The sequence below is a fragment of the Camelus ferus genome, chromosome 1 (assembly GCF_009834535.1).
Source record: "Camelus ferus isolate YT-003-E chromosome 1, BCGSAC_Cfer_1.0, whole genome shotgun sequence".
NCBI lineage: Eukaryota > Metazoa > Chordata > Mammalia > Artiodactyla > Camelidae > Camelus > Camelus ferus.
The window spans coordinates 81,976,643-82,000,790 of record NC_045696.1 but is presented as its reverse complement, the minus strand read 5'-3'; the positions used below and the strand labels follow the sequence as shown (position 1 = coordinate 82,000,790).

Sequence of the window (24,148 nt, the reverse complement as noted above, 5' to 3'; positions counted from 1 at the left end):
ACACCAACCAGGTTGCCAATTACTTGCCACGTGGTCTTAATTTAGATGTCCAAGTGGTCTCCTTGGTGGATCTTCTCGAGTCTGAAGAGAGAGAGCGATAGGGGAGAGAATGAGAAAAGATCGAGGAGAGAAAAGCCTTCGGCTCGGTGGGCTTCTTCACGGCTAGAGAGCTGGCCTCAGCGTCAGCCGCCACCTAAAGGGCTACTTGAATCTCCCCAAGAGAGGGCAGCTGTAGCCCAATAGGTGGATCGAGATTATGCCCTTTGAGCCCCATCTCTTTAATTAAACGCCCCATGCCAGAGAGGTGATACAGGAAAAACGAATGTGGGGCGTGAGGAGGGCTGTGTCCCAGGTCTTGGTTAAGCCCCTGGGACGTGCCCCGCCAAGTGTGGATCCTTGGCTTCGCGCAGGAAAGAATTCAAGAGCGAGCCACAGTTGAGTAAAGGTAGATTTATTTAGAGAGATGCATACTATATAGAGTGTAGGCTGTTTCAAAATGTGAGAGAAAGGCCACAAGATGTCGGGGCTGGGTGCTCCGGTTTAAAATAAAAGTAGATACACACTCCATAGACAGAATGCGGGCTGTTTCCAAAGATGAGGGAGTAAGAGAGGCAGCCTTAATAAGGTTTCTCATAAATTCATTATTTTTATTTTTAAGCATTATTTAACGTTGATATTTTATTTTTTGCCTTACAGAGATAGTTTACTGTAAGCAACACATGTTGATGCATACACAAAGTAGCGCAAGTCCATCAGATTGTCAGGCATCTACAGATTACAGACCTTAGGTATTATAGAGCCTTATATTAGTTTTAGTCACTAACTTAAAACTCCTTTTCTTTTTCAGAGATATCATGATAACTCATTTTGAACCTTCAATCTCCTTTGAGGGCCTTTGCAATGAGGTTCGAGACATGTGTTCTTTTGACAATGAACAGCTTTTCACCATGAAGTGGATAGATGAGGAAGGTGAGTGGTAAAGAGAGGACTGCCTATATTAACTTTTGATTTAAGATACTATTATGTCATTTTGTTTTTAAAATATAGTAGAAGTCCTAATTAATTTAAGGAGGGAAAGAAATTTATTGCCATTCTTATGTAGTGTTTAAAAGAGGACCAAAGAGAACAACTTTGCTCTTTTTACCCTCAAATAGAGTGAAATTAACACGACTTTTTTCCAGCAGTAAGGTAAACATCCTATCAAATAGCGTTACATTTTAGTTTAATTTTGAATATGTGTTGTCTTTTATTTTAGGAGCTTACTTTCAATAATTTGACAGTATTTTTCACTGGAAAATACTTTAAAGGAAAGTTCTTTAAAGAAAATATTTTTAGTATAAAAATGTGACAACCATTATCTTAAAGGTAGTGGCAGAATCATAATACCTTAGTGACTTGGATGCAGAAAACATTTATTGAATATCTATGTGCTGAGGATAGATATCTTCTAGCCTCAAATTCATAGTTTCATAAGGAGACAGACATGTGAATAAGAAATTTGACAGTTGAACCTTGGGATACAAAAGAACAGCATCCACATATGCCTGAAATACCTGCAAAGTTGAACTAAACTTGTAACAAAGAGTGAAAGTTTTTGAAGTGGAATAGGTGAGGGGAAAACCATTTACAAGGAAGAAGATGATGTAAAAAGGCACAGAGGTATGAAGAATATGGTGTGTAAGGACTGGAGCAGTAATTCATGGAATCTAAAGTATGAGGAGGCTTCTTCCTCTCAGTTCCATGTTGAACTCGAGTTGGAAGAGGTGAGTCTGGTCTTAAAAGGGAGGTAACGCTACCACCCCGTTGCTGCCAGCCTGCTGCCAGAGGGAGGAGGGCCACGTCCAAAGGAACCAGAGCAATTGAGAAAACTTAATTAGTGGTCTGATCTCTGCAACTACAGATGATAGTTTAAAAGAACATTTTGAGGAATGGGGCACACTTCCAGATTGTGTGGTGATGAGAAACCCCCAAACAAAACGTTCCAGAACCTTTAGTTTTGTGACTTCTCTCTTGTTAAGAGGAGGATGCAGCGGTGAGTGCTGGACCACACGAGGTTGGTGGGTGTGTGGTGGAACCAAAGAGAGTTGTTTCTAGACAGGATTCTGGAAAGCCTGCTGCTCTTTCTGAAAGTGAAGGAAATTTCGTTGTGAATATTAAAGAAGATGCAGTAGAATATAATTTGAGGGACTATGAAAAGTATGGCAAAATCGCAGCCATATTGAAGACAGTTATTGAAGACAGAGTGGAAAAAAGAGAGGATTTGCTTTTGTAACTTTTGATGATCGCGATACAGTTGATAAAATTGTTGTTCAGAAATACCACACTGTTAATGGGCATAATTGTGAAAAAGGCTTTTTCTAAACAAGAAATGCTGTCTGCTGGTTTGCAAAGAGGTCCTGGAGGTGGATCTGGCAACTTTTATGGGTTGTGGTGGAAACTTTAGGGGTGGTGGAAGTTTTTTGTGTTTAACCTGTTAACCAGAAGCAGTGAGGGCCTAGTGCTAATTATCCTTTTTAAAAGACAACTTTTCCCAAAGAATAATTAAAATATTAGTCAATTACTATTCAAATCAGATGCTGATTGCTCATAAGGGCTATTATTGCTACCAAGGATTTGTTAAACTTGAGATTGGATGTTAATTTACTTTAAAAAAAAGTTTGTGGGACAGATGCTTAAAATAAAACTAATTTTTAAAATTAGTTAAAAAATTAAGTATGGAGAGTGGTGAGGAGCTTGGGCTAGATTCTTGCTACTCAAAATTTCATCTTTGGAACTTAATAGAAAAGGGGGCTCTCAGGCCCCATCACAGACTACTGAAACAGAATCTGCATTTTTACAGGATCTGCAGGTGAGTTGCATGACTATTAAAGTTTGAGAAGCATAGGACTAAGTCCCAGAAGGCTTTGCAAACCACATTATACTTAATTTTATATGATGGAATGTCATTTAGGTATAGTTAAAAGATACCCTAGGTATAATACTTCTGTATAATGGTTTTCTATTAATTGTAATACCAATGGAATTTCATTTTAAGGAAATGTCATAACATTTAGCTCAATACTTGGGGCCATTTCTGTGTTCCCTGATATGAAGAACCTTGGAAAGATATTCCAGCTTCAAGCTCTTGGTGAACTCAAACCCATTTCCATTTTTAAAGACATTTAAAAAAGTTCATCTAAGGTAATCCATGTTCATTATTTGGGGGAAAAATAATAGAGATGATTATGAAATTTAAAAAGAAGTCTTCTGTTTGCTCTTTCTCCTTTCTCCGTCTCCAATTCTAGTCCTAAAGGAGGAAACCACTGGTAACAGCTTAATATATATAATCCTTCTACATATATTCCGTACATATACAGTCTTGTTTCTGTACATTATAAGCATACTTGTTTTCACAAAGAAAGAACTGTATATCATATATAAACCATCAAGCAATATTTTCCTTTTACCTTGTGTATTGGACATTTTTTCATTTCAATGTACATCAATTTATATCATTACTTTTTATGATTTATTTAATCCCTTATTGATAGGCATTTGGAGTTTCCTTTTTTTTTTTTTTTGCTACTATAAGCAGTATATAATGAACAGTTTTATATATAATTTTGTTCTATCATGTGGGACTCTCTGTGCAGCAAATGTGCAGAATATGCACATGTTAAATTTTAGTAGCTAGTGATAATTTGCTATCTAAGAAAGTTAAACCAGTTTATGGCACAGCTACGTTGAATGGGAGCATCCCTTCACTCTGGCCCTCACCAGCCTCAGATATTATGTGTCCTTGATGTTTTTTGGAATCTAATAAAGTGAAATGCTAGCTTTGTATTTTAAATTTTGTACTATTTTAAGAGTAAGACTGAGTATCTTCATCTATTCCAACAACTTTTGACCTACTCTGTCACAGGTTTGTTTAATTATTATTAATTAAAAGTGGTGTGGATATTTCACAGTATGTCTTCAGCCTGAAAATGAGACTATATAATTTAACACAGTGCATGGAATATAGTTAGCATTGATTAACTGATTCTTATCATGAGCCAATGTTATTCTCATTTTAATCCTGTCCTGATGATTTCATGTCATTTGTTTACCTCTTAAGGATTTTTTCATCCAGTGGTTTTCAGACTGTTAGTGCACATAGGAATCATTAGAGAGTGCATTTTGTTAAAAGAAATTGGTTTAGAGACAAGCCATTAAACTTTTTTATAGTACCATTATCCTCTGTATTGTCTTTGCCTGGAGAGTTCTGTTCCCACATTGTCACATGGCTGTCTCTTTCTTGTCATTCAGGTCTTAACTCAAATGTCATGTTCTCCAGTATTCACTTTGTATCGTATTTGTATGGTAGGATGTGAACTCCATGAGAGCCGGCATCTTGTCTTTTCTGTGGAGTTCTGGTACCTGGAGCAATACTCAATATTGGTATGTTCAAAAGATACTTGTGCATTGTACCAAAGGGTGGTAACAAGCCTTTCCACAGTTCGTTTTATGTCGGTTATTAAAAATTTAAGCATTGGGAATTGCAGTTTATTCTTTTTTTTCTTAACCTAATACTTTATTTTAATTAACAGATTCACATAGTAAATTAATTTAATTCTCTGGTGAAACAGTCTTATCCGTTTATAGTGCAACTCATAGCTCCTTCTCTCTAAGTAGCTGTTAAGTGTCCTAATTTTTCTGGGGAAAACTATAAAGCTGTAGCCTTTGCCTCATTCACGTAAAAAGGTGAAACTTTTCATTAAGGTCCGTTGATTCCCACGGGATCCCTCTTCCCGTGTTAATTCTGATACCAGTCTGTTCTTAATGTTAGGCATACAGAGCCAGTAGTAATTATTTTTAAGTTCCTTGCAATTATTTTTCAGTTGTAATTTTTCATCCTTATTTTTAGTCACGTAGGCATTAGGGCATGCTTATATGGAGGAGAAATTTTCTCTTGGGATCAGTGGAAGACAGGACTATAATTTGATTTCTCTGATTTATGAGAAAGAAACGTTCTAGAAGCTAAACATTTAATTGTAGGATTTTATATTAGAGCAAATAAAAATCATAAGCTTACTTCACTTCTTTCAACAGATTTATGACAACCGCTCTTTTTCTTTTTGTTCAAAACCAGTTTTATGGATTTGTTTTGATGTGCCTGTGGAAAAACTGGTTTGTTTAACCTAACTAAACATTTTAGGTGAATAGTAATTTTGTAACAATCATATCCAGTTCTCATATGCAGTGAGAGAGTGTGGGGCAGAGAATGGTAAATGTGACTTTTTAGTTCATCATATTTTAATTGTGACTTTTTCCTTAAGGATGTACTTTTAAAATTTACAACCTAAGTATTTTCTAAATTTCTAATTCTGTAAATTTCTAATTTATTCAGGATCTGTTTGCCTGGTTTAAAACTGTGTTTCTATTCTGTCACTTTTAGTAGAAACTGGCTGTTGGGTACTTTGTTTCTTATTAAAGTTTTTATTGAGAATAATGCATGCTTGTTAAAAATACTGATTTATTTGAAGGAAAAAGTATCTCTGGGTATTTTCGGATCCTCAGAAATTGCTGCTGTGAGCAAATTGATGTCTTTTCCTGTGAATATAGAATTGGAAGGGATAGTGTAACGATTTTTTTTTTTGATCTTACAAATAGACTAATATTATACAAGTTGTTATTTAACCTGCTCTTTCACTTCCCATTTTGTAGATATCTTTCCCTATCAGTGCATGTCGATTTACCTCTTCCTCTTAAAGGCTGTGTAATATTGTATGACAATGTTACATCAGTATTTCCTAAACTAATTCTGTTTTGATGGAGATTTGTATTGTTGGCAGTTTAACTATGAAAAATATTGATGCAGAGAATATCTTTCTGCATATATTTCAGGGGCACCTGTACTGTATTATCTTTAGAGTAAATTCCGTGAAATGGAATATGTCCTTGGTGATAAGTGATACCAAATTTTCCAAAAATGTACCCCTTATTACACTTTCACCAATACCATTTGTGAATTTTTTTTTCACACCCTGCAAAAGATGTGTGGGAAAAAGTTTAAAATGTAGGTGATTTGCAGAGAATGGGAAAGGGTATTATTTGGATATAGTTCTTTAATTCATGTCCTGTTGACTTTAATAGGTGAGATTCATGGAAATTTAAAATGAGTGTAAACATTCTTTGACATGGAGTATGGAGTGTTTCAGGATTCTAGGAGGTTAAACTTCCTGACTTGCAGTGTATAACCTGATGTGTGTTCGCTGGGGGTAAATAGAGTACCAAGATGTAAAAAACCATGTTTAGGATGGTAAGAACCGTATTTCTCTTATGTGATATTTTCCAAACATATTTAGGCTGGTGTAATTTTAGCTGGTGTGTTAAGAACTAAAATAGTAAATCATTCTTCATACTTTTTCTAACACCCAACGCTATATACTTACAATGGTAATCATGTCAGAAAAAAACAGTGAGGGGAAAACTTTTTGACTGAATGTATGTTCAGTGTAACTTCAGTTACTTAGATAGCAGTGTTGTGGCTCCAAACCTGAAAATTCAAAAATGAAAATCAGCATCAATAAGAAAAAATACCCGAGTACCTCTGAGCAGATCTTACTTTGTAACTGGTTTTTGCCTTCTGCTTGAAAACTCCTTTAACATTTCTTGTGGTGGAAGTTCACAGGTAATGAATTCTTTTAGCTTTTTCATGTCTTTATTTCACCTTAAAAACATTGCTTTATTGAGATATAATTAACATACAAATAAACTGTACATATGAAGAGTGTACTATTTGATGAGTTTTGACACCCAGGAAACAATTACCACAAGCAAGGCAGAGAACATATCTTTTCCCCCCAAAATGTTTCCTTGCACTTTGTGGTTCCTTACTCCTGCCCCTCCATCTCAGGCGACTACTGATCTGCTTTCTGTCCCTATAGATTAGTTTACATTTTCTTGAGTTTTGTAGGAATGGAATCATACAACATGTACTCTATTTTTTGGTCTGGCTTCTTTCACTCGGCTTAATTATTGATACATGTGTGTATCAGTAGTTCATTTCGTTTTATTGCTGAGTGGTATTCCATCATGTGGATATACCACAACTTGTTTATCCATTCATCTGTTGATGGACATTGAGGTTGTTTCTAGTTTGGGCCTATTATAAATAAAAGTGCTGTGGCAATCATGTATAAGCCTTTGTTGGATGTATATTTCCTTTTCTCTTGGGTAAATACTTAGAAGTGGAATGGCTGGATGATATGGTAGGTATATATGCTTGCTTTTTATAAAGTAGGAAAAGAAAAATTTGAAAAGGAGACAAAATGGGATACTGCACTCCAGGCATAGTCTCAGGCAGGTAGTTTTGAGAAAGGATTTCATATGAAAGTTGAAGATCTGGAAATTGATACCTTTTAAAAACTGTCTATGCCTAGTAGTCCCTGGAAAGTCTTCATATTCTCCCTGGGGTAGAGGACCCCATGAGAAGAAAACTGACTTAAAGAAGTCCTCAAGCACTTCTCTTAGTTCTGGCCTCCACCCCAACTCCATGCTCCAAATATTCTGCTCAGTGAATTCTGGTTGCTACCATTTATACACCAGGCTGTAGTGATGCCAGAGAGGTAAAGGGATCAGACTGCGGTCCACCTGGGAGAAACCCATTGGAGTGGTGGGTGGGGGTGTGTTAGGAAATGAAGCAGGAGAGGCCATAGGAGCCCAGTAGGTCATCACGACTCCCATACATGCTCTGGTCTCTAGGAAGTTCTGTCCTTGTTGGCAGTCCCATCTCTAGTTGCATTGTCTTCCTTCCCTCTCTAAGAGCCAGCTACTATCATAGGATAAATCCATAATCTTAACTGTTTTCTCACTCTCACCCCTCCATCCACAAGCAACCACTAATCTGTCACTATTCTATACATATAAATGACATAGTGTTTTTAAGGTACTTTTAAATTCATATCAGTGACATGATTCAGCACATATTCTGAAACTTCCTCTTTTTTTGCTGAATCTTATGTCTTGAGATCTATTCATGTATTAATGTAAGGAGTGCATTAGTTTTCTTCGTGTTTCTTGTCACGAGATTAGTTGATCTTCTTGGATTGATGTTTAAAGTTTTCATCAAATTTGGAAAAATTTTGGCCATTATCTTTAATTTTTTTTCTGTCACCAGATTCCTCTTTGAAGAACGCTAGTTACATGTGTATAGGCTTCTTGAATTTGTCATAAATCTCACTAATGCTCTGTTCTTTTATTTTTTCTCTTTCAGCCTTATGCATTTCATTTTATATAGTTTTATTGCTGTTCACTAATCTTTTCTTCTGCAAAGTCTAATCTGCCATGAATTCCCTTGAGAGTGTTTTTCATTTCAGATGTTGTAACATTATTTCTAGACATTAAATTTGGGTCTTTTAAAATATCTTCCAGGTTTTCTTAACTTACTCAATACCCCTAGCTTTTGAATGTATTGAATATAATTATAATAACTCTTTTAATGTCCATGTCTACAAGTTCTTTTATTGGTGTCAATTTGGGGGTCAGTTTCAGTTGATGGATTTTTTTTCCTGTTATGGGTCATATTTTCCTGCTTCTTCACATGCCTGGTTATATTTTATTGGATCCTGGACATTGTGATTTTTGCCTTATTAGATATTGAATATAGTTATATTTATATTTATATTTATATAGATAGATATATTTGAACTTTTTTCTGGGATGCATTTAAGTTACTTGGAAACAGTTGATCTTTCACTGCTTGATTTCCAATACTTGAACCATTTTTTCATTTATTTTGTCTAGTTTTTCTGCTGTTTTAGGTGGAGGGTTAAATCCAATTCCTGTTAGTTTGTCTTCTCCAGAAATGGAAGCTGAGGATGGGCAGCTTGTTAGGATAGCATATGCTTCTGTAACCACTGAATTCCACTTTCCAGAGAAAGGAAGCAAGCCAGAAATCCATTACTATTTGTGATTGAGCCTAATATTGAAAGGATGACCACCTAAACACCATAGCATTGTAAAAATTTTGGAAAATCTATAATCTTAATCAATGCAACCCGTTAGAATAGGAAGTGCTGTGACTTTCACAAGTGGTATATAGTGTCCTGAACCCAGTATCCAGAGGCAGGGTGGCAGTGGGAAGGTCCTGGTGGGAACAGAGAGGGAATCTGTAAATCTATGGCAGGCCCAAAGATCAGGAGAGTGTGCCGGTGCTATCTCAGGGAAGTGTTAAAGGTTGCCGACTTTGGTTGTGTTGATTCTTTAAAATGTGGGGCACTGAATTCAGCCACATGCTAAAATACGAGATAGAACTAGTGTTATATATGTGTGCCATGTTCTACACCTTGTGAGGGTATCTCATAAATAATTGGATCTTGCATATTTACCAAGCACTTTGAGGTCCACTGCTCCCATTTATTTGTTTTTATAGGTGAAAAGAAAATGTAGATCCATTGAGAAAAAGACCAGTCCTGCTGGTTAATATACAGATTTCACTACCTCGAATTCATTGAGCTGAGCAGATCTCACTCTGGGTGTATGCCTGTTTTAGGATGTGAATTCAGACTTTAGTAATTGAGTGAGCTTTGAAAAACAGCTTTTTCTCTCATCTTTGTTTCTTGATGACTCTGCATGGAATGTTTTACTTCTGAGTTATGTGTTCTGCTTTATCAGGCATTAAGCAGTTGGCCTGAAAAGGAAATACCTGAACCAAAGACACTCAGCCAATAAAAACAAAATAGATTTGAATATACGTAATGTTAGCGAGTAACTCTTACTTTCACACTTCCTTGTGGTTATTCAGAAGCATCAGTCTCTAGGTACATGTTGAAAACAAGTACTTGGCCCTGACATAGGTTTCAACCAACAGCAAGCAGATACTTGTCTGGCAAAAAGACAATGTCTAACAAAAGGGAAAAATTGATTTTTTAAAATATGGTTATTCTGATACCTTTAACAGTAGTTAATTCCATCCATGACTTTTAATCAAAGTGCAGTAATAAAAGCCACACCTGTGATGAACCAAGCGTACTATGAGTCACTTTAAATGATCTTTAGTTTTCCCATTATCCTTGCAATATAGGTAATAGCCCTTGTTTTAACATAGGAGAAAATTGAAGCTCAAAGAAGTAATTTTGCTTAAGTTACACAAGAGAGGAGGGATCTGGAGCCTGGGAGAGAACCTGCTTGTGAAGTACTCCAGGATACCTCTTTTTGGGAGATTTTTTATACTCCTTTTTAAAGGCCTGTCTCAGGCATTCCCTAGGATTTTTCTTTATATGGATTTATTTTATATGACATTTATCTATATTATACACAGCCTGTAATCTCTGGCTGATTTTTTCTTTTGTTTTAGGAGCATCTAACTATCTAATTAGGTTGATGTGAATTGAGAATACAACATTTTTCTCCAGCACACACAGCTCCTTTTCTAGACCTTTGATACCTTGTCGATGCCAGCTAAGAATTTAATATTAAGTCAACTTTTCAAGTTACAAAATAAAACTTTAAAAAACTGCATCCATATTTCTATCATCTTGATGCAGAAATGTGTTTATTTTTCGTGGAGACTTGTAATATTTTCAGTGATCTTTTCTTAAGTTCATTTTATATGTATTTTGATTGTTTCCTTTGTGCTATTTTGTGTTTGTTTCTGAAGTTTCTTTTCTGTAAGATACTCCCAACCCATTGTAGATAGCATCTGATCAATTTTTGTCTCGTCTTTTCTTTTTTCTGCAATTAAGGAAATCAGGGGCCATCTTAAAGAAGAGGTTTACCTGAGGTTGCTCAGAGGGTGAGGTTGTTAAGGTTTGGGTTTTTTTGATTCATAGACTAGTGCAGTAAAATCATGCTAACTGCAGAAGTCACTTGAATTGTGGACATCACTGTTTGCTGGGTGTTGAATTTGTTCAGTCTTTTAAGGTTTTTTGGAAAAGTATGTAGAAATAGCCCATTAGGACATCAAAAACAGCCAGTGAGTGTAGAGAAAATTGGATTTAATGTTTAAATTAAAAAAAATCAAGATGTTTATAAGGCATCCATTGGTATCATTCATATATGGTGTACATATGTCTGTATAAATGTATATGTAGAGAGAGATACACACATACATATGTATACACATGAATGATATAATATTTCTCATTGTTTAAAAAATAGTCTGAGGTGAACTTAAATGTATTTGCCAGTGTGGACTCCATTTCCTTACCTGGAAAATTAGAAATGAAGCATTAATTATATTTCAGATTTATTCTATTTCTAGAATTCTTTGACAAAACTGTTTTCATTATTCAGAATTAATTTAGTCAAATGGCTTATTTTTCGCCCTTTCTTTTTTAACAATTATTTTGGTTTTCTAACTGGAAGAATAATTACACACTTACTGAAATGTGAAATTTTCATTGTTCTTTTTTATGTTGCATTTCTATTTTTAAATTTTGACCTACACTTAAATGTACTTCTGTAGAAGCAAAAGTTATTTTTTTAAACCTGTGTCAAAAATAGGGTGTAATTATGCGACTTGCACTTTCATATATGTGGCAAATTGGGAGAAATTTGCATAACTGAGAAAGTGAATCTGTATAAAAGAATTGCTTTATTTATTTTTCCAAAGCAGTGGTACCATTTTACGTTCCCATTAGCAGTATACGAAGATTCCAGTCTCTTTGCATCCTCACCAACACTTGTTATTATCAGTGTACTGAGTGTTGATCTAAAACTGGTCTATCTATGCAGTCTAGTTGAATCATATTGATCTATTTTTCATGTAGCCTCTTAAGTTATCCGTAACACTAAAACAAGTATAAAGTTAGTATATGAGAGAACCAATAGCTTTCCTTTATAAAGATAATTCTCAATCAGAAAATACATTAGAAGAAAAGATTTCATCCATAGTAACTACATACTTTTTTATTTTTAATCTAGGAACTAACTTTAAAGAACTACGTAGAAACCATGGAATGAAAACTTTAAAAACCCAGTTGGGTGCCATAAACAAAACCTGAATAATGGGGTTAGGAAGAAGTAACATGTAAAAAGCAAACTCCCTACAGATCAATTTATAAAGAGCATAGTTCCCAAAAAAAATTCTAAAAGGATTTTTAAAAAACTGACAATTTCATCTGGAAAAATAAATGTTCAAGAATAAACAGGAATATTCTGAAAAAGGAAATGTAAAGACAGAGTACTTTTCCTCATTATGTATGTTGAAAAACACCATAATCACATATATAAGAGTAGTAACAACTGAGAGAAAATATTTGCAGCACTTACAAAGGATTGCTATCTCTAATATAAAATAATTTAATCAAAAGAAATAGATGAGAAATCTACTTACAGAGGTGCAAATAGCTAATTCATAAGTAAAAAAGCTCAGGGATCACTAGTAAGTAAAGAAACAAAGATTTTAAAGTAAGACATCAGTTTTCACCTATCAGATTAGAAAATAGTTAAAACTTAATCATTACCTGTAGGGAGTTAGGAAGGATACACTGTTGATGAGTATATACGTCATAACCTTTTTGGAGTTACTGTCATTCCAAAATTTTGAAATAATTCTCAAAATTGTAAGTGGGCACACTTTGAACCAATCAGTTCTATTTCAAGGAATTATGAGAAGTTTTTCAAGCACAGATACTTCAGTTCAGGAATACTTACTGTATTATTCACTGAGGAAAAGTACTGAAGTACTGATACATGCTTCAACTTAGATCAACCTCGAAAACATCCTAAGGAAAAAAACTAGACATAAAAGACCACGTATTGTATGATTCCATTTGATATGAAATGTCGAGAAAAGGCAAATTTATAGAGACTGAAAATAATCAATGGTTGCCTAGGTCTGGCGGTGGGAGGAGAGGTTGGGGGAAAATGGGGAATGACTGCTAATTGGAAGGGTTATTTTTGAAGACGGGTTATAAAAATGTTCTAAAATGGATTATGGTGATAGTGACACAGCTCTGTGAACATACTAACAACCATTGAATTGTACACTCCAAATGAGTAAATTGAATGTGATGTGAATTATATCTCGATAAAGTTGTTATTAAAATTTAGTAGATTATTTTTAACATTTAAAAAAATGTGAAACATTACCTCCTTAGGTAAAGCTTTTCAGAAGAGGTGGCATTTGTCCTGGGTCTTGTAAGAGACACAGAATTTCAGGATTCACCTTGAAAGATGGTTTGTTATGTAACAGATCACCTCAAAGCTTAGGGGCTTTTAAAAACCCACCATTTTGTTTTACACTCTTTCACACTTCTGTAAGTTGACTGGCTCTGCTGGTCTCACTGGGGGTCTCTCATGCAATAGCAATCAAGTGGCAGCTGGGTCTGGAGTCATGTAGGGGCTCATCTGGGACGCTAGCATGTAGGTTCTCTTGCCCTCTCTGTGTAGTCTCAGGGCTTCTACTATCAGAGATACTTACATGGTGCTCCCAAAAAGCAAAAAAAGCAAAAGATGCCAGACCTTTATAAGGTTGACGCGTAGAACTGGCACAGCACCACTTTGTGGCTTTTTCTTAGTACATGTTGTGATAGAGCCAGTCCAGGTGCACGTTGCTGTGCAGCCATCACCACTGTCCATCTCCAGAACTTTCTCACCTTCCCAAACTTGAAACTGTTTACCCATTAACTTTACCCAATAAAGTTACTCTTTACCCAACTAATCTTCATTCCCTTCTCCCCTCAGCAGCTGGCAACCACCATTCTGCTCTCTGTTTCTATGAATTGGACTACTCTAGGTATCTCATTTAAGTAGAATCATACCATGTTTGTCTTTTTGTGACTGACTTATTTCACTTACCATAATGTCAAGGTTCATCCATGTTGTAGCACATATCAAAATTTGCTTCCTTTTTGAAGTTGAATAATACTATTTTGTATGTATAGTCATCCCTTGGTATCTTCAGGGGATTGGTTCCAGGGCCTCCCAGGGATACTAAAATCTGGGGATGCTCAAGTCTCATAAGTAAAATGGGGTAGTATTTGCATATAACCTATGCATATCTTCCCAGATTCTTTGAAGAATCTCCAGATTATAATACCTAATACAATGTGAATTCTATGTAAATAGTTGCCAATATGTGGCAAATTCAAGTTTTGGTTTTGGGGACTTCCTGTATTTTTTTCTGAATATTTTCAATCCATGGTTGGTTGAATCCATGGATTCAGGATGCATAGAAATGGAGGGCCAAGTGTGTATACCACATTTTGTTTACCCATTCATCTGTCGATGGACACTTGAGTTGCTTCTACCTTTTGGCTATTACGAATAGTACTGCTCTGAACGTGGATATACAAATATCTGTTGGCGTCTCTGCTTTTAGTTCCAGAAGTGGAATTGCTGGATAATATGGTAATTCTATGTTTTATTTTTTGAAGTAGCTGCATCATTGTACATTGTCACCATCAATGCACAAGGGTTCCAGTTTTTCCACATCCTTGCCAACAGTTGTTATTGTCTGTGAGCACTTGTGTCTGTGTGTTTGTGTTTTACAATAGCCATCCTTATGGGTATGAAGTGGTATCTCTTTGATTTGCATTTTCCTAATGATTATTGATTTTGAGCATATCGTGTGCTTATTGGTCATTTGCATTTCTTCTTTGGAGAAATACCCTTTGCTCATTTGTTTATTTGGGGTTTTTTTTGGTCATTGTTTGCGAGTTGTAACAGTTCTTCATGTGTTTTGAATATTAATCCCTTATCCGATATATGATTTGCCAATATTTTCTCTACTGGGCTGTCTTTTCACTGTGTTAATAGTGTCCTTTTATGCACAAAAGTTTTAAATTTTGATGTAGACTGATTTATCTAGTTTCTTTCTTATTTGTGCTTTTGATGTCACATCCAAGAAATTACTGCCAAATCCAGTGGTGTGAAGCTTTCTCTCTTGGATTTAGGTCTTTGACCTAATTTGATTTAATTTTTGTTTATTGTATAAGATAAAGGTTCAACTTCATTCTTTTACATATGATTATGTTTGAATATTTTATAGTGAATTTTTGTTAGTTTTTATAGGTTTGTAATGATATTGTGATTATATTAAGGACTTTTTATCTAGACTTATAGGTATTTGCTCAAAATGATATGGTGGAAGGGGTTAAGGGAATGAGTATGCAAGCAAAACAGGGTTTTGTAATATGTTTGAAAATGTCCAAAATAAAAAGTTAAAAAAAGAAAGAGTTGGTGAATCAGGAGAATGGTGTTTTAGAAACCCAGACAGAGCTTCTACAAATAGTCAGTGGACAACTTGGTTAGATGGTATAGAGAAATCAACCAGAATAAAGGCAGACATGCCACTGATTTCAGCAGCTGCTTTCACAACCTTAGATACAGCAGTTTTAGTAGTGTTTGTACTAAAACATGATAGCAAAATTTTGAGAAATGCATGGAAGATAGGAACATGGAGAAAATGAGGTAGGATTACTCTTGATATTAAGAAAAGTTATTTCTAATAAATCTAAAAGATTATAAAGCTATGATGAAAAAAATACAAAAGTGTGAAGTCTAAAATCAAAGACCCTGCCCCCTTTTCTTCCCTTCTTCTCACTCAGCTCCTCCATTTTCAGCTGGCAGTTTACTCTTGAGACATGTGGCTACAGAATGAATGGAGTGGCACCCTGAGCAGGAGAGAAGATTTTTGAGAGGGGGACTCAAACATACTATTGCCTGAGAAGAGCCAGTGGTAGGAAGGAAAAAATGAAAATGAGGCTGAGGAGAACTGTTGGAATAATACCCAGAGAAGATAAAAAGAAGTAGGGATTCAGTGGCCAAGTTGGAGAAAAGAACAGAGGCACTCATTTCTTTGAGTTAGCGGGAAAAGAGGTGCCTTCACTTTCTTGAGTACTGGACCGAGTTCCCTTGCTGAGAGTGACTGAGGTTTGACAGGGTTGACGGCATCTCATGTATGTCAATGTTTGGTGTAACCACAGGAGTGCGCAAAAGAATGGCAGTGTGGACGACCCAACTCAGGCCCCAACTATGTTTCGCAATGACTTTTTCGTTGAGAAATGCCATTGTACGGGAAGATGTGCCATCTCATTGATTTCCAGGGATGGCTCGGTTCATTGGCCAGTTGACTAAGGGAGATGTTTCTTCCTTCCCACTCTCTACACAGAACTATGCATTTACACGTAAAAGCAGTCAAGTAGAACTGTCCTTCAGTCCACGGTACTTTAGTAGCTGTGCTTCCTTTCTGTGAGCCTCTTGAGCAGGCTCTCCAATGAAGGAAAATTTGACAAAATCATTAAATAGAGACCTCAACTTGACCACACTGTGCCAATGAAACCACTTGCACGTCCTCTTTCAAAGAAACAGGTAACAGAAAACTTACTCCTGGCCATTAGTCATATTGCAGTGACTATCTAAAAATGCGGTCAGTATAGATTCTGTTTGCTGTATTTTGAATATATACATTATTGAGAATTAAGTGGTTTTATATGTATAAAATTTGGTATCTATGAACCTCATGTAATATTTTGTAGAAATAGGAGTGAAAGTTATGTTACCTGCTTCAGAGAATAGAATTGTCTAAATAAGTATCTAAAGATTTGTTCTTGTCCAGTATTTCTCCATGTATATGCAATTGTTTTTCCTCAAGATTTTATAAAGTGGAAATTGTTTGCTAATCACATTTAGAGGGTATAAAAAGTGAGCTTTACTCTTTTTTATATTTTTTAGGAGACCCATGTACAGTATCATCTCAGTTGGAGTTAGAAGAAGCCTTTAGACTTTATGAGCTAAACAAGGATTCTGAACTCTTGATTCATGGTAAAGGAGTAATTTTTTTACTCTTCTAGAGCTAAAATTTTTTGGAAAATAACCCTATATTCTTGCCCATTTAAAAATATAATCCTGATGTCATTTTCTTAATCTTTATCCCCCAATGCTGTGTAATTGTCCTTATTCAGTAGTATCTCAAATGCTATAGAAGACAAAATCAATCAGCTTCTTATAATCTTGGGAAATTTGTTATTTGTGTATGCCTTCTTAGATAGTGAACTGTGATCATCTCAGTGTTTCACAGCAAAGTTTTAGCACAGAATTTAAGAACTGAGAGCCCAGTAGAACCTAAGTCATCCCCTTGCAGTTTTGTAGTGTATGCAAATAATGATTTCCAAAGGTAAGATATCTTAAATGTCCTTTCTTTTGTTTGAGGGTTAATTGTGAAACCATTTACATAGTTATAATAAACATAAGTGTGTTAAATGTCAGCAAGCCTGAGAGGTGGCAGTGGTACAGAAGAGGTCTAAACTCAGCCATCGTGTAACCTGGCACATTGCAGACCTGTGTTGTAAATCTAGGCATTCTGATTCCAAATCTGTGTTCTTTTCATTCTGCCATGCTATCCCTCAAATTTTTTATTTCGTGTAGAACCTGTTTAATGCCCTTAATGTAACTGCAGTATATTGGCAGTATTTCACGTAACATTTTGGGGAGCTTTAGAAGACCAGACCTAGGGGATGCTTTAAAACTTGGAACAGATAATAAATCTCGCCTCAGTATAATGACTCATTTCCTTTGTACTCTTCTTTACAGTGTGTGTTTTTAAAAATAGTAGTTTGATTTTTGTCTACCTTCAGGATTATGACTCCCATGGGGTCATAGTCTCATTTGTTGAGATCCTGACAGAATTTTAGAAGTCATCTTTTGGTCATCTCTTTCTAGAATAAAACTAATGAATGTTTAAAGAAATGATTGATCAATAGTATTGAACAGTCAGTTTTTTATTGCTCTTTTAACTATTTCACAGATCTGTTTCAGAAGTTAGCTTATATTTCAACTTTTAAAAATATATTAGGAACAGTGCTTCCCAACTCTATGCTGTGTGTTAAACCATGTCCTTTTTTCCACCACGGACCACAAATACTTGACTAGATGTTCATAAATGTATGATTTTGTTGTATTCTATCTCCTTATAAAAATAGTTTGAATAAGCATAAATCTATAGTTCCTAAGACAATACTTATATCTTTGGATTTGGGTCCTGTTTTCCATGTTATTTATTCCTAAGTTTAGTATACATCTTTTAAAAACAGTAATAGCATATGTTTTCATTTCTATACATTTTGTAATTTTAATTCTTCATCATAGCAAACTTGTCACTACAACAAGAATTTAAGGAAATAGTTAATGATTTATCTAATGATGAAAAATCAATTAGTGATGTAACAGGGACTGGAATGAGTAATTTGAGCTTTTAATGCATTGCTCATAGGTACTCTCATAAGAACTTCTTTTATTACAGCCTTGGTAAAATGGATCCCTTCCAAAGATAGTACTGACCATATGCTAAGTATCTTATGTCAAGAGAATATCAGGTTGAAATTTGTGTCAATTTATTTGATACTGGAATTTAAAAGTCTCTGTAATTTGTATGTTTTAAGTATGCTGTATTAATTTTAGTTTATTTTTTTTCAGTATTTCCTTGTGTACCAGAACGTCCTGGAATGCCTTGTCCAGGAGAAGATAGTGAGTATTTATATACTTCATACCTTTAAATAGAGTTATTTACAACACAGTGGCACATGTGAAAAGAAATCAGAAATACAACTTTTAACTCATTTGACTTCTTTTTCATTCTTCCGAAAATATTTTAACAACTGCCCAAACTCTCTGCTTTTGCCAGATCAAAATCAGAAAGTTTTTAGTTACAACTTATGGACATAATTGTCTGTTGAATATTTGAAAGGAAAATTAAGTTCATCTTAAGTCATTTCTTACTGTTTTGGGGAATTTTGGAAATTTTCAAACCTATGGAGAAGTTGAAACAACATTGAAAACATTAAAAACAAAGATAGCCATATGTCTATTACCTAGATTCACCAATTATTAACATTTTCTGGGTTTGCTTTATCTCTGTATCTGTGCACACATATGCTACATGTATATACATCACACACAGGCTTGTTTTATTTTATTTTATTTTTACTATCCCACTTGAGAGTAAGTAGCTGATATGACACTTCACCTCTAAATACATTAGCATGCATTTTAGGAACTGTTATGGGATTTTCTTTTGAATGTCTAAAGTAATGATTAACATTAATGAGATGAATTGGAAGAGTCAAACAACTGTTTGGTCTGATGGAATTTAAATATGCAAACTTATGTATGATCATAAGTTATTACTTTTGATACATAATATAATTTATAGGTTGTGGATATTAGGCAACTCATTTTCATTTGTAGTTTCTGCACATACGACTTTAGAAGGAATAGTGGTAAATGTTTTTGCTTTGTATTAAGTGAAATAGTTCTAACTTTTAATTCTGTGATTCTTCATGTAACTTGGTGAAAAGGGAAAATTAAAGAACTATGGGTGTTTGTATATAGAGTTGAGTGGCGGTTATGTACTTTATAGGAAGATGGGGAAGTTCAAGGAATAGGTAGACCCCTGAAGCAATAGTGAAAAATCTAGGTTTGAATTCAGCGAGGAATATTTCACTGAATTTCCCGTGGCAGATGGACTACAGCCAACGTGGGCAGCCTTCACAGAGGTTTTGGAGAAGCAGCTGTCCTCTTTGTGGAGGCCAGAATTGCCATTGTAGCAGATCTTGGTTTCAGAATCCCATCTCCAAATCTATTATGGGTCTGTAGTACTCTTCCCAGATAAAATATCATTTCCTAACCTTTCACTATGTTTCGTGTTCAGTTTCCCTCTTTAAAATTTGCTGGTAGGGATTTGGACACTTATCAATATAACTAAACTAGAGCCTGGAGGAAAATTGATAATTGTTAATATGGTCTCTTGGTGTGAAGGAAAAGCCGGGCTGGTCTAACAAGATAACTCACAAGTCTAGGAATGTGAAGGAGAGGCTGGGCTGGGCTAACAAGATAACTCACAAATCTAAGTATCGGAATACTGATCTGAGTTCTGCTGGACTAACTTGTAAATCTAAGTTAATTAGTGTTGTTTTGCTGTTCATGTTTTTTGCTAGCCAGCTGGATTTTCAAAGATATATATCTGGCTTTGGAATGTTGGTTTGCTGCCTCCCTGCCTCCACTTTTGTGATAATGATGCTGCTAAAGCCGTTCCATGCCTATTGGCCGAATACCCCAAGCTTGTACTTTACCCTACAAAACATCATGCGCACGTCTTGGAGGTGCTCAGAGCTTCGGAGCAGAAGCCCCTCTGAGCCCGCCGGCGTAATACATCTGAGCACTCCAACCCTCCGAGTGGTGCTTGTTTCTTGGCTGGCCTGTTGTTTCCTTAGCATTGGCTCTTTTAATTTCTAGGCAACATTAACATGTTTACATTTAAGATATAACAAACTGTAGTTCATGAAAGCTTCTGAAATAAGATGTTCTTTTAAATTAAGATAATAACAGAAACCTGCTTTGGTTACTTCTAACAGGATAAATAATTAAAAATAAAAGAATCTCTGAGGTTCTGTACAATGTTATCTCAAAATTTCTAATTCAGAGCATTTCAACTATTTTTTCTATCTTAATCTTAAGTAGTAGACCCAGTGTTACACTTGCTTGAAAATATGACTAGAAATGCAATGAAATCTCCACAGTATTACTATTACTGGAATCTTACTATTAATGACTAATAGACAATATATATAATGGTGATTGACTTAACCAAAATTACACCAGTGGACTTGACTGGATCTCATGGAACCTTTTAATTTGTTTAGGAAAGTATTTAAAATACTTAAAAGTATTTAAAAAGTATAAGAGCCATTGGATAAAAAGTTGTTGCAGAAGAGAATATTCTTATGGTACAAAATGTCCCTTATAAAGTACTTACAAAAATACACTTTACAGGGAAGAAAACTAGCCATCACTGCCTTTAACAGAGTGATGGAACACCTAGTGGGAGTCAACAATCTTGCATTTGTGTATTTCTTCATGTGATGTAGTAAGAAAAACACATCACCTGTGTATTATTTTCACCAAAAGTATTTAATACTTTTTTATCTGGGAATTTTTTTTTTTTAATCTGGGAAGTGTGTTACAGATCCTTAATGTATTTAACTCTAATGAGGACACTAACAAGTCCAGAATGTAGGACATAATACGACACCTGCCTAGATCCTTTAAAAAAAAAAGGTCAACATCATGAAAATAAACAACAAAGACAGAGTGAATGTTTTAGCATACTTTAGAGGACAAAAATGTATAACAGAGAAGTGCAATGCTTAAATCTTGATTGGATCCTGGGGAGAAAAAGAAAGCTATGAAAGACGCTTTTTAGGCAATAGGGAAATTTGCATATGAACTGTATAGTAGGCGAGATTGAATTAATGTTAATTTTCTAAGACATGGTAATGATATTGTGGTTGAATAGAATTAGGCAATGGATACTTAGATATTTAAGGGTAAAGTGTTACAATGTTTGCAATTTATTTTTAAATGATTCAGGAAAAAAAAAAGTATGTATAAACCAGAGAGGAAAGCTAATGTGCAAAATGACAGTAATTGATAAATCAAGGTAAGGATGGAGGTGTTTGTTCTTTCAGATTTTCTTGGGCTTAAAAATTTTCCAAAATTAGAAGTTAGGGGAAAATTAAGAAATAGAAAATCAGTAGTTATTTACTTTCATCTAGTCTCTTGATGAATCAGTTTTTTTACTTTCAGATTTTTATCAGTTTATATTTTTTCTTACAATGAATATCATGAAAAAAATCACGGACTTAATTATAAAATTACTTAATTCACCCTTGCTTTTTTCTTTTTCTTTTTTAACTTTTAATCTCTTTTCAGAATCCATCTACCGCCGAGGTGCACGCCGCTGGAGAAAGCTTTATTGTGCAAATGGCCATACTTTTCAAGCCAAACGTTTCAACAGGGTAAACCTTAAGTTTGTTGAACGTTGATAATTTGAAAAATCTGTTTTTTCCCTCTCTGCTGTGAAAGAAAGGTTGTTATTCCCTTCTAAAGAGTAAGTAGGCTGATCTAAAAGTCCCAGTTTGCCTGGGGCAGTACATCTTTATCTTGTGGCAATTTTTAATAGCATCTCCTTTGACTCTTAAAAAATGTTCCAGATTGGATGATTAATTACATGGTTTACCCTAGCTGTAAGAAAGTTGGATTTTTTAATATAATTTAAGAAAGCCAGAAAATAAACAAGGTTTATTTTGCAAACCATTTACTTTTGCACTTTTAGTTTTCACTGTTTAGAAAGTGGTAATCGCAGACATTTATCTAGTGTTTACTGTATACCAAGCACTCTTCCAAAAGACAGTGACTCTTTTGTTCCCTTACAAGAACCTTATGAGATGTGTACTATATATTTCCATTTTATAGAGGAAGAAACTGAGTTGCAGTTAACTTGCCCAAGATGACACAGCTCTTGATAACTACAAATGTATGGACTCCATTCCTATTCTAGGGCTAGTGTTACGTTCTGAATTTATTAATATAAATAGAAGCCACCAAGACTATACTTTCAGGGATCATTTCTATAGTTCATAAATAGAAGCCACCACCCAACTTTCCTAACCTGTTGTTCCCTTTAGCACTGATATTTGAAAAGCTTTGAAATGAGAAATCCTTTAGGTGTCTAAGAGAAGAACAAGGCTTTGATTTGACCTCTGAACAGTCTGGAAGATTTCCTTGTGAGTCCTTGCACAGCTTTTTCTGCCATATGTTTCTCTAGTTTAATTCACTTTTCCTATTTTCATTGCTCTGTACTTAATTAGTGAAGATTGAAAATTCTTGGACTTAGAAAACAACATGGTTGCAAATTTCACTGTCTATTTTATTTTTGCTGTCTTCTTTAAAACAAGCTCTCATTTCTGTTTATTTTCCCAAGATCATGAACTTTGTACAAGTTATATATGATGATGGGAATTGAATTAGAGAAGAAAGCCATTTATTGTCACTATTTCATGAGCAAACTGTTGGGAAATGATTATGACTTTTTTGTTGTTGTTGTTAATAAAATGCTATTGCATTACTCCCTCCAGCGTGCCCACTGTGCCATCTGCACTGACCGAATATGGGGGCTTGGACGCCAGGGATATAAGTGCATCAACTGCAAACTCCTGGTCCATAAGAAGTGCCACAAACTTGTCACAATTGAATGTGGGCGGCATTCTTTGCCACCGGTAAGACGCAGCTCTCTGATTTTTTTAATAGAGCATTTTTGATAACACTGCTAATACAGAGGGCTAAAATAGAGGAGTGTTAAGGAAATCACATCTCAACAATGTCGTTAAAGAATGTGGGTAGGAATCCTTTAGGAGTTAGATAATATATTGTGGACTTTGAAATTGTTATTACCAGTTTGTTTGTAGGATATGGTTAACTTCTTTGACCCGCTACAAAATTCCTTTGGTCTAATTAAGAAGATGTAAGGAGAAACATTTAAAAGATATTTTTTTCTTATTTAAGCTAAACTCATTAGTTTATAGTTTATAACTCCCATTATTCTAGCATCTGCACTAAGCAGACATCAGGTAAGAAGAGTCAGAGGCTTCATGTTTATTATGTAAAGTGTGAGATTACTGGGGAATTTTTCACTTTATGTTTTAAATATGAAATTAAAACATGTTCAATGGAGAAGAAATAGAAAATTAAAATAAAGAAAGAAAAATAAAAATCCTCCATGAAATCTACCATCTAAAGACAATTGTCATTTGGCATATATTCTTCCAGAACTATGCAAACTTAAATGGGAAAATTTTAAACATATATAAGAGCAGATGGAACAGTATAATGAACTTCCGTATAACAATCATCCAACTCCAGTAGTTATCACCTCACAACAGTCTTGTTTCATCTGTACCCTCAGTTCACCTGTCCTCACCCTATATTATTTTGAAACAACTTTTAGACATATTTCTAAGAGATAATGACTCTTTAAAAAAAAAAAAAACTAGCTAAAAAACAAATTCCTTGTATCAAATATCCATCCTGGCAGTATTCAAAATTTCAATTGTCTCATAAATGTTATAATTTTGTTTTCATAATTTTCATTATGAATCAGGATCTAAATGAAGTTCATATTTGAAGCTGATTGATACTGTGTCTTAGATACTGTTCAATTTACTGATTCTTCCATCTCTCTCTTTTTCCTTACAATTTAATTGTAGAAGAAACTGTTTTGTCACTTAAAGAGTTTCAGAATCTTTCTTTTTGCATCTCCATGGTTACATTTAGAATGTTCCCCAATCCTCTGTATTTTCTGTACATTATGGTTGAATGTAGGAGTTTGATTAGATTCTAGTTTTTG

At 34.8% G+C, this 24,148-nt stretch overlaps 1 protein-coding gene and 1 pseudogene across 1 annotated transcript in view; both read left to right on the top strand.

Annotated features, from left to right (window-relative positions):
• The window catches only part of PRKCI (protein kinase C iota), a 62,832-nt gene that overhangs the window by 13,183 nt on the left and 25,501 nt on the right, over window positions 1–24,148 (top strand). The window contains exons 2-6 of the mRNA XM_032484444.1: window positions 848–969; window positions 16,642–16,731; window positions 18,382–18,432; window positions 21,676–21,761; window positions 22,881–23,021. Coding sequence (XP_032340335.1) covers window positions 848–969; window positions 16,642–16,731; window positions 18,382–18,432; window positions 21,676–21,761; window positions 22,881–23,021 — 490 coding nt within the window. The remainder of the gene's footprint in view (window positions 1–847; window positions 970–16,641; window positions 16,732–18,381; window positions 18,433–21,675; window positions 21,762–22,880; window positions 23,022–24,148) is intronic.
• LOC116661437 lies at window positions 1,714–2,443 on the top strand (annotated as a pseudogene).